At 37.1% G+C, this 16397-nt stretch overlaps 1 protein-coding gene across 1 annotated transcript; it reads right to left on the bottom strand.

The window, feature by feature from the left end:
- Positions 1–10844: 10844 nt before the first annotated feature.
- LOC142177204 (uncharacterized) lies at positions 10845–11525 on the bottom strand. Its single transcript, XM_075245671.1, has one exon. The coding sequence runs from the start codon at positions 11523–11525 to the stop codon at positions 10845–10847; it is 681 nt and encodes a 226-aa protein (XP_075101772.1).
- Positions 11526–16397: the final 4872 nt, after the last annotated feature.

The raw sequence follows: 16397 nt of genomic DNA, 5'->3' as shown, positions 1-16397 counted from the left end.
AAACTTCATGAAATGCCTTTTTAACAATTAAGCAGGTAAATGACAGACAAATAAGATAGATAAGCACATAAAGGATTGCCCATCGGGCACAATGTCAACAATACCAGCCCCTCGGGCTATCTCTCACATCACAATGGGTACCCGCGCTCTCTGAGGGTGTGCAAACTCCTGGAGGGGCCCCTTGCGGCCCAAGAGAAATATCAAGCCATCTCGAGGCATCATCACTAGGCCCTCAACATCATATCAACAAGCTACCTCGAGGCATACATATCTCAGGCCCTCGGCCTCATAATCATAATCAGTGTTTCCTCACAACATAGGCCCTCGGCCTTACTCAGTCAGAATCTCACAGCCACTCGGGAAACAGTAAAACATAGTGCTCAGCCCAAAAAATCATTTAAAATGTCATTTAAGTGTTAAAGCAAAGTAAACATGGATGAGTTATGAAAAATAGTAGAATATAGCATGACTGAGTTCAAGTATAAAGTCAAAACAGTGAGGAAATATCAATAAAAATCTCTAAGGGTTCAAATATTTTGCACGAAGCCAAAATATGGCATTCAGCACAAAACATGATGATAGCAAATAGTTTTTAGTCAAATACGCTGTAAAATAGTTATTCGGGACGGACTAAGTCACAATCCCCAATAGTGCACGACCCCACGCTCGCCATCTAGCGTGTGCGTCACCTCAATATAGCACAACGATGTGCAATCCGGGGTTTCATACCCTCAGGACATTATTTATAACATTACTCACCTCAATCCAGTCCAAACTCTAGCCCGCGATGCCTTTGCCCCTCGAATCGGCCTCCACTCGCGGCGAATCTATCCAAAATCAAAATCACGGTGTCAAAATATGCTAAGGGAACGAAGCCTAAGCGAAAATAATCAATTTATAGCATAAATCCCGAAATTACCAAAACCCGACCCCCGGGCCCACGTCTCAGAATTCGATAATTTTTACATCAATAGATTCCTTATCTCCCCACAAGTTCATACATATCAAAAGTACCAAAATCCGACCACAAATGGTCCCTCAAATCCTCAAGTTTAGGTCTCCAATACCAAGCCCTAGTTTTCCCAATTTTAACCCTTAAATTGCATTAATTATAGCTCTAATCTGTGAAATAATACCATAGGAACAAGTTTTAGGTCCATAATCCTTACCTCAATGAAATTCCCTTGAAATCCTTCTTCAAAATCGTCCAAAAAACTCCAAAGCCGACTTAAAAATGGTGGAATAGCTCAAAAAATGTGAAGGAAACAATTTATATGTTCTTGCCCAAGGATTTTGCATCTGCGGCCATATTCCTGCTTCTGTGGTACCACATTTGCGGCCAATGAACCGCTTCTGCGGTTTTCACTAAAGCGACCAAAATCGCATCTACGATGACCGCACCTGCGGTTCCTACCTTCCCAGCCATTTTCTGCTTCTGCGGCCCCTTTCACGCATCTGCGGCGTTGCACTTGCGGTCCCCAATCTGCATGTGCGGAAACACCAGAAGCAGAAAATCTGCAGCTTCTCCAAAAATTCCAAACTCTCCGTTAACCATCCGAAATCACCCCGAGGCCCCCGGGACCTCAACCAAAAGCACCAGCATATCCCAAAACCTTATTCAAACTTATACCAATCTTCAAAATACCTCAAACAACATTGGATCAACCAAAACTCATCGGATTCAAGCCTAAGTTTTCAAAATCTTCTGAATTACACTTTTGACCAAAAACCCAACCAAACCACATCTGAATGACTTGAAATTTTGCACACACATCCCAAATGACACAACAGAACTACTGTAACTCTCATAATTCCATTCCGACCCCTATATCAAAATCTCACCTATCAACCGAAAATCGCCAAAAATTCAATTTCGCCAATTCAAACCTAAATCTACTCCGAACTTCCAAAACTCATTCCGATCATGCTCCTAAGTCTCAAATCACCTTCCGAAGCTATCAGAACCATCGGAACTCACATCCGAGCCCTCTAACACATAAGTCAACATCCGGTTGACTTTTCCAACTTAAGCTTCCTAAAAAGAGACTAAGTGTCTCAAACCACCAAATCCTTTCTGAATCCGAACCAACCAACCCGACAACATATAGAACTGATAGACAAAACAATAAGAAGTAGAAATGAGGAAAATAGAGCGGTAACTCATGAGATGACTGGCCGGGTCGTCACACTAAGGTACTTAAAGGAGAAAATCTAGGCGTCAAGCAAAACAATTAGGACTGCATTAAAGAGGAAACAATTAAAGGCTCACATTTTACCTCCACAAACAAAGTAAGTAAGTGCACGTCTCAAACAATATTTTTCAGATATTTAAGAGGAACTCTAGAACAGGATATCTAGGTGAGTAGAGAATATGCAATATTAAGTTTGGACCAAAGTGTCAAAGACCTATTCAGCCTGCCTACTGATTTTAGACCTATTGAATATGAGCAGTCTTAGATAACATAACATAGTTTTACAGTTGCAGGATTTTTAATCACCCTATAGGCTTGGCTAGGCATATAATAGTGATATCATATGAGCATGGTATCTAATCATTAATCAGGAATGCAATGAGGCAGTGAACAATTTTAAATGGACAACTTGGCTCCTATAGGCAGCTCTCTAGTAATATTAATTAAGGCAGTGTTGAAAACTTATTAAAGAAGCGAACAGATTATTAATTACACTGATTCACAGTCTACAAACATGAGTTAAAGTTAAACTAAACTGGTTTTAGATCTTATAGGCATGGTTTCTAATTAAACATAAGGTGAAACAAGCAGAATTTATTTGACCAAAGTGAAATCCCTATAGGCATGATTTCTATTAAAGTTGATTTAGACCCTATAGGCATGATCTCTATTATTAAAGCTAATTTAGATCCTATAGGCATGGCTTCTAATTGTGTGCAAGTAAAGCAAGCAGAATTTATTTGAACCAAAGCAGATCCTATAGGTATATTATCCAACAAACACATTTTTGAACCAAATGAACCCCTATAGGCATGTCATCTAACAAAATACATTTGAATTGAAATGGACTCTATAGGCATATTATCTACCCCAACTTTACCCACAGTATGTGACTACCCACCCTTTTTTCACTAATCACACCAATGTTTGTTTACAATAATTATTACAGACCAAGAATTGAACATAAATTAAATAGAATAGAAGTTAAGTTATACGGAGCCTGAAGCAGGCCCAAAACAGTTCTGGTGTACCAAGCCTTCACTAGTCTCAAATGCCCAAAGTTCCATAGCCCAATTCATGTCTAGGTGTGTCAGAGTTCCCTAAGGACCTCAAGGATCCCGGGCAGTGCTCATACCCAGACTTTTCTCAAACAAAAATTGATTATGTGCAGTGTGGAAGTGCCAACCCTGATATGCCAGAGTTCAGAGAGATCTCAAGGGTCTCAAAGTAGTACACATACTAGAGGGGCATGACTTAGTAATCTAAGAGTAATGTGAGAGTGCATAGTGATTTGAAAGAGTTTGGTAAACAGTATATAGAAAGATCTTAGGAGTGAAAAAAGTTTTCTAAAAACCTGTACTGGTTTGAGTAAAATAGTAGTTGGAAAAGCATGAAAAAGAACATCTTGAAATCAGAATACCAATCCCAGAACAGCTTCAGAAAACACTTTGACAAACATACTTCACACAAGGAGAAAGGGGTAGGGGACACCTAGAATGCTCCTTAGTGATAGCAAAAAAATACACAGATTCCTCAAGAAGTTATGGAATTGACAAGTTAGTTACAAAGATATGTTGAGACCAATACACACAACTAGAGTACCTTTGAAAGGGCTAGATGTCTTAACAGGATCTCATTAGTGAAGTAGAGTAGGTAAGACTTAGATGAACAGACTAAACAAGCACTTCATGAAGCATTCAAAGTTTTAGATATACTAATCACATAAAGAACAAGCAGAATTTAGACATGTTGGTTGAGACAGTAAACAATCAATGCAGCTTGGACATACTAGTGAACAAATAGGATTCATGCAATTATCTAAAGCAGGATTGGGCATGCTAAACAATATACTAGTTATAGCTTTTAACAGAACAAGCTTAAACATGCTAAGTGATACAGTAATTAGGCAGTGTAATCTAAGCATGCTGGTTACACATTGAGCATATGACAGCATAATAGCAAATAGAACTGGAAATCACAAATAATGAACTGCATCAACAAAGAAAACACATAGTTTTGGAATGTGAATTGAATCAGAACATACTAGTGAAGGAGAGAACACAGAGTATAGAGCAAAGATGGTGCAAATAGCCAACCTTGGCTTACAGCCGACTGGATTAGTGAGAATTGCAAGTAATAGAAGAGAATAGAGAGCTTTTAAGAGTGTGAGAGTGTGGAGGAACTAGTGTTCGTGTGTTTTTGAAGTGAGGAGTAAGGGAGAGTATATATAGCAGTTAAGAGCACAGAAAATAAGGTAAAGGGAATCAACCCTTCTGCAATTAAGGAAGCCACAAAATCAATTATACACCAATTAGTGTAATTTTCCCTTAACTAAGGGCAATTAACCAACGGTAAAAAAAGCAGAATACACTTAAGGAAAGAAAATCAAATGAGCAATTAGGGGTAAATAGACAGAATTTTAATTAAGGAAATGATTAGTGAAGAATCAGTAAATATAATAGTTAATCGAATAAGGTAAGAAAGCTAATTAAGATTGTAAATAAAGGAAATAGTCAGGAATTAGCACATAGATCTTAAAAATGCAAATTGATAAATCAAGAATCCAAATCAGTTATTGATTTAAGGAGAAAAGTATAGGTTCGGTAGAAAAAGCTGAACCAAGGACCTTAGTAGAGGCACATTAGGATAGAATCACAAGACATCTAATTAGGCTAAAGAAAAAAAATCATAGGAACCAAAGCATAGGACACAGGTAACCTAGAAAAACTCAGACTCCAAACAATAATATCAAAAAATTAGGGTTTTTAGCTTAACCAAGTTAGGGTTAAAGCAAACTTCATGAAATCGCTTAAAACACATAAGAAACAGAAGATTAAACACTCAAAATTATCAAACATTGTGGAGAAAGAAATTTTCGGGAAACCCTAGTTTGGAAAAACTTAAAGAAGAAAACCAGAAGGCGTGTCAACATACAGAGATTCGAACAAACAGAAGTCATAGAAGTCAACCTAAAGTATTGTAGTGTTTAAAAATCGGTCAGTAGTAGAGGAATAAGAGGAACTTAAAGAAAAATCACAGAAACTTGAAAACATTTCAAGTATGCAGAGATTCAAACAGTAGATAGCAAAGAACCCAAAATATAGTGCTAAAATCGATTAACAGTAACGAAAAAAGAGATCTTTAAAGAAAGTCATTGACAAACTTAGAATCATTCCAGATCTACAAAGATCAGGACGGATTCATGTCCAAAGAAAAGGGTTTTGAGGGGAAAAGGGAGGGGTAAAGAGAATCTAGTTTTGAACCAGAGATTTGAACTGTGGAACTTCAATAAAAATTACTCACAAACCATGAACGAACTCTTGAAGAGCCTTGACCAAGATCTGGACCAGATCTCTTCGAGGTTCTTCCATAAAAACCACATAATCGAACAACCAGGGAGATAGGAGACAAGTAGAGGATTCGTGCATCCATATGATGCCATAGATCGGACAGGGATTCAAAGGATTTGGGCTGATTTTGGGTGACCGTGATTAGGGTTAGGGGTTGGTCTCAGAGAGAACCAGAGAGGAAGGGATTCAAGGGTGGCTGTATGGAGGAAATGATTAGGGTTTAGGGGGTCGTTTGATTAAAAAAGGTAAGTATTGATGTGGACCGTTGATCTAAAGGATCGACGACCACGATTTGATGGGGGTCTTGGGGTAGGTACAGATTAGGCTTGGTGAATTGAGCTGGTATTAAAGGGGAATTGGGCTGGTTAATTTCAAGACACAATTGAAAATAAAAGAGGCTATTTATTAAATACCCCAAACAATTGATTAAAAAATAATTTATAAAATAATACTAATTATAAAAAATAAATTTCATGCGTAGAAATATTTAAAAATAGTTATTTAGTGTTTAAAAGTGCAAGTGACTAAATTTTGGTAAAAAATAACACGAAAAATGTGTGCATGGGCTGTAATTGCAAGGTTATTGCAATTATAGCCAAAAGGTGCTAATTTGGCTATTTATAAAATAATTTGGACTCAATAGGACCTATAATAGTAATATTAAATCAAGACGTGTTCTAAATTCGTTTGTGATGCAATTTTACAATTATTTATACGAAGAAAATATTAAAATAAATTATTTTAAGGGTATAAAAATTATGGTAAAATACCTATTGATGCTAATGCATGGTTTTAAAGGTATATCTGCATTTCAAAAATATTATAGGGAAAAATTGGGTATCAACAGAGTGCACTGGTATTGTCACATAGAAGCGGCACACAGTTAGTGCACACATCAAAATCTTCCAATTGCTATTTGATCCATAGGAGCTGAGCACAGCAAGAAGCTGTAGCAACGTATTCTGCTTCAGCCGTTGAAAGAGCTACTGAGTTTTGCTTCCTTGTGCCCCTGAAATAAGACATGATCCTAGGAAGTGAGCCATTTCAGATGTGTTTTTCCTGTCCACAAGAAAACCTACATAATTAGCATCAGCATACCCAACAAGACTAAAATTGTTTCCTGAAGGGTAGTACAGAACCAGGTCCTGTGTTTCCTTAAGATATCTCAGAATTCTTTTGGCGGCCTTCAGATGAGATTTCTTGGGATTTGACTTAAACCTTGCACATAACCCCACACTGAAGACAATATTCGGCCTGATGGCAGTGAGATAGAGAAGAGACCCAATAATGCCTCTATACATGGTTTGATTTACAGGAGATCCAGATTCATTCATGTCCAGTCGAGTAGCAGTGGAAATGGGAGTGTCAATCACTTTTGATGCTTTCATATCATACCTCTTCAAAGCTCCTTGATATATTTCTATTGAATGATGAATGTTCCCTTTGTGAAATGCCTTACTTGAAGATCCAAGAAGAAGTTCAACTCACCCATCATTCTCATCTCAAAATCACTTCCTATGAGTTTTGCAAATTCCTCACATAGTGAATCAGCTGTTTCCCCAAATATGATATGATCAACGGATACCTGAACAATGAGCAGGTTCCTTCCTCGTTTCTTCAGAAACAAAGTGTTGTCAATTTTTCCTCTTGTAAAACCATTTTCTAAGAGAAACTTTGGCAACCTTTCATACCAAGCTCGAGGAGCCTGCTTCAACCCATACAGTGCCTTGTCCAATTTGAACACATGATCGGGGTGTTTGTGATATTCAAAACCTAGAGGTTGCTTTACATATACTTCTTCCTTGAGGAAACCATTTAGAAATGCACTTTTGACATACATTTGGAACAAAGTGAATTCCATATGTGATGCAAAGGCAATGAGGATTCTGATAGCTTCCATACAAGCAACTGAAGCAAAAGACTCATCATAATCAATTTCTTCCTCTTGATTGTAACCCTGGACAACTAACCTTGCCTTGTTCCTTGTAGTGTTCCCATGTTCATCAAGCTTGTTCTGAATACCCATCTGGTTCCTATGATGGTACGATCTGAGGGTCTAGGTACCAGGTGCCACTATTTATTTATTTCAAATTGATGCAGCTCATCTTGCATAGCCGTGATCCAGTGTGCATCTTTTAACGCTTCCTTAATGTTTTTGGGCTCTATTTGGGAAAGAAAGGCTGAGAAGGCAAGTGAACTTTTGGGTTTTGATCTGGTTTGGATTCTTGAATCAAGGGGAGTGATTATATTATCGAGAGGATGAGAGCTTTTGTGTTTCCAGTTGAGCACATAAATTTCATTAGTAGAGGAACTGGGTAATCCTGACGGGTTCTCTTGTATCATTCTTTCTGCTATTTGCGGAGTACTTTGAACTGCATTAATCACTCTTTCTTCAACTTCATTGGTTGTAATTGTGGTACCTGGTTCCTCTCCGGCTGATGAGGAAGAGACTAGCGTTATCTTCTTTTGGCTTATTCACTTGACTCATCATTTCTGTCTTTCCGTTTGCCATATCAATGACTTCACCTGGAACCAGCAAAGGCTGTCCATCTTGATCATCCTTGTTGCTTTTCTCACAGGAGAGGTAAGACTCATCAAAGATTACATTTACACTTTCCTCAACATAGTGAGTCCGTTTGTTGTATATCTTGTAGGCTTTACTCTAAGAAGAGTACCCCAAAAAGATTCCTTCATCACTTTTGGCATAAAATTTTCCAAGCTGGTCCTTTCCATTATTGAGAACATAACATTTGCACCCAAATATTCTTAAGTGAGTCAGGTTGGGATTCATTCCATTCAGTAACTCATATGGAGTTTTGTTCAAGAAAGACCTGATCATGCACATGTTCACCAAGTAGCAGGCAGTGTTAATAGCTTCAGCCCAGAAGTTCTTAGCAATCCCACTATCGTTCAGTATTGTTCTTGCCATTTATTCAAGGGTTCTATTCTTCCTTTCTACAACTCTATTTTGCTGTAGAGTTCTTAGAGCTGAGAAGTTGGGAGTAATTCCATTCTCGTTGCAGAATTCATCAAACGTAGCATTGTCAAATTTTGTTCCATGATCTGATCTAATGCATGCTACTCTTGATTCCATCTTCACTTGGATTTTCTTCACAAAGGCTATGAATACTTCAAATGTTTCATCTTTTGTTCCAAGGAATAGAGTCCAAGTGAATCTAGAGTAGTCATCCACTATCACAAAGATATATCTTTTTCCTCCCCTGCTTTGTACTCTCATAGGACCACATAAATCCATATGAAGGAGATCAAGTGGTTTTGAGGTGCTGACATCCTTCTTTGGCTTGAATGAGGATTTCACTTGCTTCCCTCTGGCGTAGGCATCATAAACTTTGTGCTCTTTGAACTTTGACATTGGTAGACCACGAACCAGGTCCTTCTTAACTAACTTATTCAGTAGAGAGAAACTTGCATGCCCCAATCTTCTGTGACACAATTCACCATTATCATCAACTGCTTTCAAGCAACTCAGATCACTACTTTGTAAGGACTCAAAATCAGCAATGTAGATATTCTTGTATCTTTTGGCCACAATTACCACTTCACCAGTTACTAGATTTGTAACTATCCATAGTTTGGACAAAAACTCTACCTTGTTCCCTTTATCACATATCTGAGAGACACTCAAGGGACCGTACTTAAGGCCGTTGACATAGTACACATTCTCAATTGAGTGAGTGAGTGACTTTCCAATTTTTCCAACACCAAGAATGTATCCCTTTTTCCCATTTCTAAAGGATACACCTCCTCCTTGCACGACTTTTAGTGAAAGAAAGTCCATGGTATTTTCAGTCATGTGCTTTGAGCATCCACTGTCCATGAACCATTATTGACTACTTTCTTTCATTGTTCCTTGAACAACGAGATCATGGGTTAGATTTAGGAACCCAGGCAATTTTGGGTCCTTTGTAATAAACAAGAGGATGAATAAGTGCTTTTCTAGTCTATGCAAGTAGCATGCACTTTTTATGGGTGGCACCTGGTCCTCTTTTAGCAGTTACTCTTTCAGCAAAAACTTTGTTCTTCTGAAGAGACTGAACCCTGGCTTGACAATTTTCTTTGAAATACCCATTGTTCCTACAATAGGTACACAACTAGTTATCATGTACGATGACATACTTGATATGAGGGTTATAAGGGGTTCTCTCCCTTTGAAACCCTATTCCCTGCATGTTTCCTCCATTGTTAACATACATGGCAGTAATAGCATCCGAGGACCAGGTCCACTTAAGAGACTTCTCAAAATCATTTTTTACTTTTTCCAATTCTGTTTGAAGCTGTCTATTTTTCTCAAGTTCAGCACATATACTAGTTTTTACAGCATTTAACTTGTTTTCAAGCTTAATGTGTGCCTCACTAGCTACTTCTTTTCCTTTTTCAGAATTTCCAGGCCTACACTCAACTTTGAGTTCCTCTATTGTTTACTCTAAGTCTACAATCACCACTAAGAGGTCATCTCTCTCCTGCTCAATAACAACCACTTTCTCCACTAAGGCCTCCTTTTCTTTACTGAAATTCTCAATGGTTTCTTTTAAGTCAACTACTACTACCATTAGATCATCTCTTTCATGTTCTATACTAGTGATTTTCTCGTTAGAACCTTCTTTTTATTTTCCAGATTATCTATAGTTTCCTTCAAATCAACCACACAAACTACCAAGTCATCTCTAGTTTGCTCATCATCTCCTAAATTCATAGTTAAGGCATCCTTATCATTTACAAGATTATGATAAGCATCAATTAACACATTAGCTAATGACATGAGTTTTTTAGGAGAGTGGGACTTCAGATTTCTCTGAACATCCTGAAAGTTTACCTCATCATTGTCATCATCTTCATCATCATCTGATTGAGCCATCAAAGCAAATATTGAATCATACTCATTTGCTTCACTTTCAACTGCCATCATTGAGCTGTCACCTGCATCATTTGCTTCTTCAGACTCACTGGAAGAGTTTCCCCATGCTGCAAGAGCTTGCTTTACAACATTGTCAGCGGCGTTCTTTCTTTTGAAGCATTTATCAGGAACCGAGTTCCTCTTGGCTGCTTTGTCAGAATTGTGTTTGAAGTGTTCTTGCTTCAGGAGAGGGCAATCTTTGATGAAATGCCCTGGCTTTCCACACTTATGACAAAGGTCATAATTCTTTGGCTTGCTAGAATTGCCCTTACCTCTATTTCTTCGAACCATTTTTTGAAACCTTCTAGTTAAGTAAGCCATGTTATTATCCTCACCACTTGAGTCATTGCTTTCTGCCTTGAGTACCAGGTTTTTTTCTTTCCTTGGTTATCTTCTTTCACTGTCCTTCTTCTTCTTCTTCTTCATTTCATAGGTTTTTAGATTCCCAACCAGCTCATCTATAGTCAGCTCCTGTAGATCCTTTGCTTCAGTGATGTCATTCACTTTACTCTCCCATGAACTGGGCAAAACACTAAGAATTTTCCTCACAAGCTTGTTTCTAGGAATGATTTCACCAAGTGGGTGTAGCTCATGTATGATGGAAGTGAATCGTGTGTGCATGTCTTGAACGGATTCATCGTCCTTCATTCTGAAGAGCTCATACTCAGTGGTGAGCATGTCAATCTTAGATTGCTTTACTTGAGTGGTTCCCTCATGTGATGTTTGTAGAGCTTCCCATATCTCCTTGGCGGATTGACAAGCTGAGATCCTATTGTATTCATTAGGTCCTATGCCACACACTAAGATTTTCTTGGCACGAAAGTTTTTCTCCACATCTTTTCTATCTACATCGTTGTATTCTTTCTTGTACTTTGGCATTATCACAAGAGGATCTCCGACCTTCTTTGTTGGGACATAGGGACCATCACAAATAACATTCCATAACTCGGAATCTTTTGCCATGATAAAGTCATGCATTCTTGTCTCCCACCATCCATAGTATTGTCCATTGTACCTAGGTAGTCTGTAGGTAGACTGACCCTCTTCAAAATTTGGTGGATCAGCCATAAGGATCCTTTCTAGGTGTTAACCTGATAGAAAGAACCAGCTCTTATACCAATTGATAGAATATATAAGTCTACCAATCTATATAGAGACTAGGTCCTATATAGATTTCCACAGATAACACTAATGCAACAGTAAGTAAATGGAATAGGGAACTTTTACGTGAAAAACCTGCTCAAGCAGATAAAAAATCATGACCTACACTGGTAGGATTTCAACTTCACTATGAGCAATCTTTAGATTACAACTTATGCAATCTAGGAGTTAAACTCTTAATCCCTTCCTAACTTGTAATACACCTATTACAAGCCACTTTACAATACACCTATTACAAACACTTCAACTCATGACTAACTCTAGTCACGACACAAACACTAAAGGTTTATGGTTTTCAAAAGGTTCCTACAAGAATCTTCTAGATAAGCAAAGTAGGAATTACAATGAAGAACCATTACAAAGTTACAACTCAACTAAGGACATACAAAAGACTTGTTGTAGGAACTGGTCCGTAGTAGTGTTGTACTTTGTTCTTGATGCACTTGAGAATTGAATGCAACTTAGATGACATCACTTAAATGATGTAAGCACTTGGCTGGTCAATGTGGAGTGACTATTGTACTGTGCTGCACTGTTTGTGTGTATAGTGAAATCAGTCACTTTCCAGTTGTAGACAGTTGATTTCATACTGCTATCAGGGAAACCCAAGGGGATCAGGTCCCTGTGTCGATTCTTTATCTTCTGAAGCTATAGCAACTCACATTAGCTTGAGTCCATTGATTGAATTTTGTACCAAGTGTGTCAGGTCCCTTATCTAGTTCTTTGACAGTAAGTTTGTTAGATTATCAAAACATAAAGCTAAGGTATTGTAAACCCATCAGACTTTATAGGTTGTAATGTAGTTTAACGGAACGGGTATGATATATTTTAGGAAATAGTGACTAACCCTCCTAAGCACTTTAATACACAACACTTCACTTCCAAATATTTCTTGTCATAACCAATTCAACGTCTTGCCATGAAACCATACACATTTAGGCTCTTCTTCATTAAGCACATCAACATATAAATATTCACTAGCCTAGACAAAGATATGGAGGTGTTATTCTTTTTTTTTTTTTTTTCACTATCCTTAATTTGGTAATTTCGGCTAGTACCTTTTTTTTTGTGCATAAGTGCACTTGTTGGCTTTTCTATGGTTCTACTCAAAAGTTACCCAATCTCTTTCTTTACTCTTCTGGCTACTTAAGTACTTTCGAAGGCGAAGGTTCAACAAGATTTGATTAAGAACAAAAAGGATTCGACTTGTAATATGATTGCCAAAGAAAAGGTCTACAGGATCAAAGGGGGTGACTACAGATAATATTAGCATTGGTAGGCAAATAGGCTAAATAGTCAATTAAAGAAAGCCTATATCACTTCCCAAACTTACAAGACTTAATCATTTCGCTTTAAACTACACACGGGGCAAGTTCTAGACTCACAAGGATAGCACAGAGTATGCTAAAATCTCACCTTACACAATGCACATGACTCACTCAGGACAACTCGGACCTGACTCTCAAGTTAAAGCAACTAGCACAGTCATCATAAAATTTAAGCACACTAAAATTAATCACAAGGGCAAAAGATGAGCCTCGGTGTCAAAAGAAAACCACATATATTTTCAAGGCATATAATTACAAAGATCTTGAAAGAAGTACTTAGTGCAAATACACTAAGTACCAATATAAAATATGTCAAAGGCATAGTTACTCAAGTTCTCCGCATTCCATTATCAGTTAAAAAAACGAAAATCTTTTTTTTTTTTTTGATTGTTTTTGTTTTGTTTTGTTTTTCTCTTTGGACCTTAAACCCTCAAGAACACTGTCTACGAAGTCCATCGTCGAGAAAAGTCCAAACTACTACCCGGTTCAAAGAGTCAACTCTTGAAAAAGAACCATGGCCATAAGAAAAACCAAGAGGGATTATTTTTACCTAATTGTTTTTTTTTTGTTTTTTTTTTCAACACACATAAAATAATACATCTAAAATAGAATAAGAACACCGAAAGAGTCACTTCACCCCACACTTAAATTTGTGCATTATCCCCAATGCACACCCATGAATACAAGAGGTCAAAAGAAACTCTCTGATAGGCCAAAGACTGAAGTGTTAGCAGCTCATGGGGTACTCAAACTTCTCCCATACTTAGTTCTTTGTGCGGGTACCCCACACTTAGTTCTAACCATCTCACATCTCACTTGATTTCACTTTCTTCCAATAGCCTTGCTTCCCATGCTCCTAGAGAATAAAAAATAACACTACAATAATAATACAATAATAAAAAATAAATAAAAATAACAAAAAATAGTAAAGCTGGGTTAACAAGCGTTTGATTTAACGTCGCGGCACGACGCGAATCACTTTTCGTCTCCACCTCGAGCTTATGAATTGAACCCCAAGTTTTGCTTCAAATCTATAATTATGCTCCTGAGGCGGGACAAATTCTTGTGAGCCAAAAATTAAATAAATTCTCATGCACTTTTTTGGCTCTCTACCTTGCCTAGACGGCCTTAAAAATTTTAAAATATAATGCTCATCTACCTCTTTTCTGGACTCATTTTTATGCTCGTAAAGATCCATTCACATTTCGTCATCCAAACATAATGTAGAAAAGTGTTTGGAATGATGTCCAACGCGCTAAAATATATGAACTTCAAGATTTTCAATAGTCTTAATTTTTTAATCTTCATTTGCCCCATGAGCAAACCTTTAAGATCAAAAGCAAAAGTGTTGCACATGGGACAAACAAGAACAACATTTGTTAAACTTGAAGTTCTGCCCATGATACAAGTAAGGTCAAAAAATTAATATTGATATCGAAATAATCTATTTGTGCAAATCACCCAACAAAAATTCATGCTCAATCACATTACATTGGCACAAATAAGAATAAAGGGAGTAAATACTAAAAGCCGCCTAAAATTGAAGTTGGGACATCTAGGATTATTTGCCATGATTTAGCGTAAAAAATGCATGATCTAGCCAGTTTTTGGACTGGTCATTCAAACCAGCGTTTACCAAGTCAATGAAAAATAACCACTATTTTACTGCAACAGAGATCGGTCCAGTATAATATACTGGAGTTTGATGCACCTGTATATGAACTTCCAGCATATTCTGCTGGAACTTCAACACACGGAAAGTTCCAGCATAATATACTGGAGATTCGAGCACTTGTGTATGAATTTCCACCATATTATACTAGACCGTATACTTTGCTAGAACTCCAGTATATTATGCTAGAGTTCTAGTGTACTTATGCTGGAACTCCATCATATTATGCTGGAGTTCTAGCATATTTATCCTGGAACTCTAGTATAATATGTTGGAGTTCAAGTATACTTATGCTGGAACTTCAGCATAATATACTGGCGTATTTTCTGGGTTTTGAACAGTGTTTTCGCTCAGATTTATCTTTACATGAAAAGTGGCTAAATTTCGATTACTTTTAAAACTAGGCTATTTTTGAACGTCCACTTCTAAATCTGGCTATTTTTGAATTTCTTCCCGATTTAGCCCCATAGAGTTTAGCCAGAAGGTTGGCCTGAAAGGAAGAAATATTGGACCGGCCCAAATTAGGCTCATATGTCGTTCAATTCAAATCCAAAATGGCCCAACAAATTCACGTTTCACACGGTCACTCATCACGAACAACCACAGCTAGTTACGTATCAACATAATTGGATGTATCGTCAGAATTTGTAATGAAAATGAGATGCAAAGTGCAGAAAAGGAAATAGCGAATCTACGACAACATTTGAAGAACTTTAATGATTAGTTACATGTGAGAGCTTTCAAACTCATAATTTCATATATTACTTTAACATTTTCGTCTAGTAATACTTCAATAGGAGTAGTAAGAAAATTAAACAATAGACTTCATCATTTCCAATATATCTCACACGATTACAATTTGGAAACTCAAACAATTTTCTCTTTAACCATTTAATTATATATGACAGATTGTGATTTTTAGTACTTCTATTTAGTTTCTAACCTTGCAAGTGAAATATTAAAATTTTGATGTCCAAATTGGCATAATTTTTTTTAAATATTTGACCTCAATACTTCGATCTGCTTCACTTTTTTCAAAACGAAAAAATTATGAAATTTTGGAACTCATTATCATTACATAAAGTGCAAAAATGGAACAAAAGAAATAGAAGTTATGCCAGGTTGGGATTATTTGCCATGATGTTTAGGCCCAATAGAACTTCAAATAAGTGGCTGATTACTCGGGGGAAATTAAAAAATAGCCAGATTTACAAGTGGTAATTAAAAAATAACCACAGTTCAAAAGTAATCGAAATTTAGCTACTTTTTATGTAAAAAATAAATTTGAACAAAAATACTGTTCAAAATTCGGAAATATTTCAGCATAATATGCTGGAGTTCGAATTTTTTACATGTGAAATTCCAGCATAACATGCTGGAATTTCATAATATGTTGGAGTTCCAACATAATATTCTGGAAGTCCATACACATGTGCTCCAATCTCCAGTAAGTTATGCTGGAACTTTCCGTATGCTGGAGTTTCAACATAATATGTTGGAAGTTCATACACAGGTGCTATAATCTCTAGTATATTATGTTGGAACTTTCCGTGTTGCAGCCAAATAGTGGCTATTTTTAATAATTTTACAAATGCTGGCTATTTTTTAATTAACAGTCCGAAAACTTGCTAGCACTTGCTATTTTGACCTTATTGTCTAATTATCCAGATTAGCCTCTCGTTGTCCTCCAATTGGCTTGCCAAAGGAAATTTACTAAAGGCCAGTGAGAGGCATCGCAATTTGTAATATTACAGTTAGCAGTTATTGCTTTTTAATATC

This window comes from Nicotiana tabacum, chromosome 3, assembly GCF_000715075.1.
Source record: "Nicotiana tabacum cultivar K326 chromosome 3, ASM71507v2, whole genome shotgun sequence".
In the NCBI taxonomy this organism is placed as follows: Eukaryota; Viridiplantae; Streptophyta; class Magnoliopsida; order Solanales; family Solanaceae; genus Nicotiana; species Nicotiana tabacum.
This window is presented reverse-complemented; position numbering and strand designations above follow the sequence as displayed.

Coding starts and splice junctions, on each gene's coding strand:
- LOC142177204 (XM_075245671.1), bottom strand. CDS start 11,525: ATGGCTGATCCACCAAATTTTGAAGAGGGTCAGTCTACCTACAGACTA.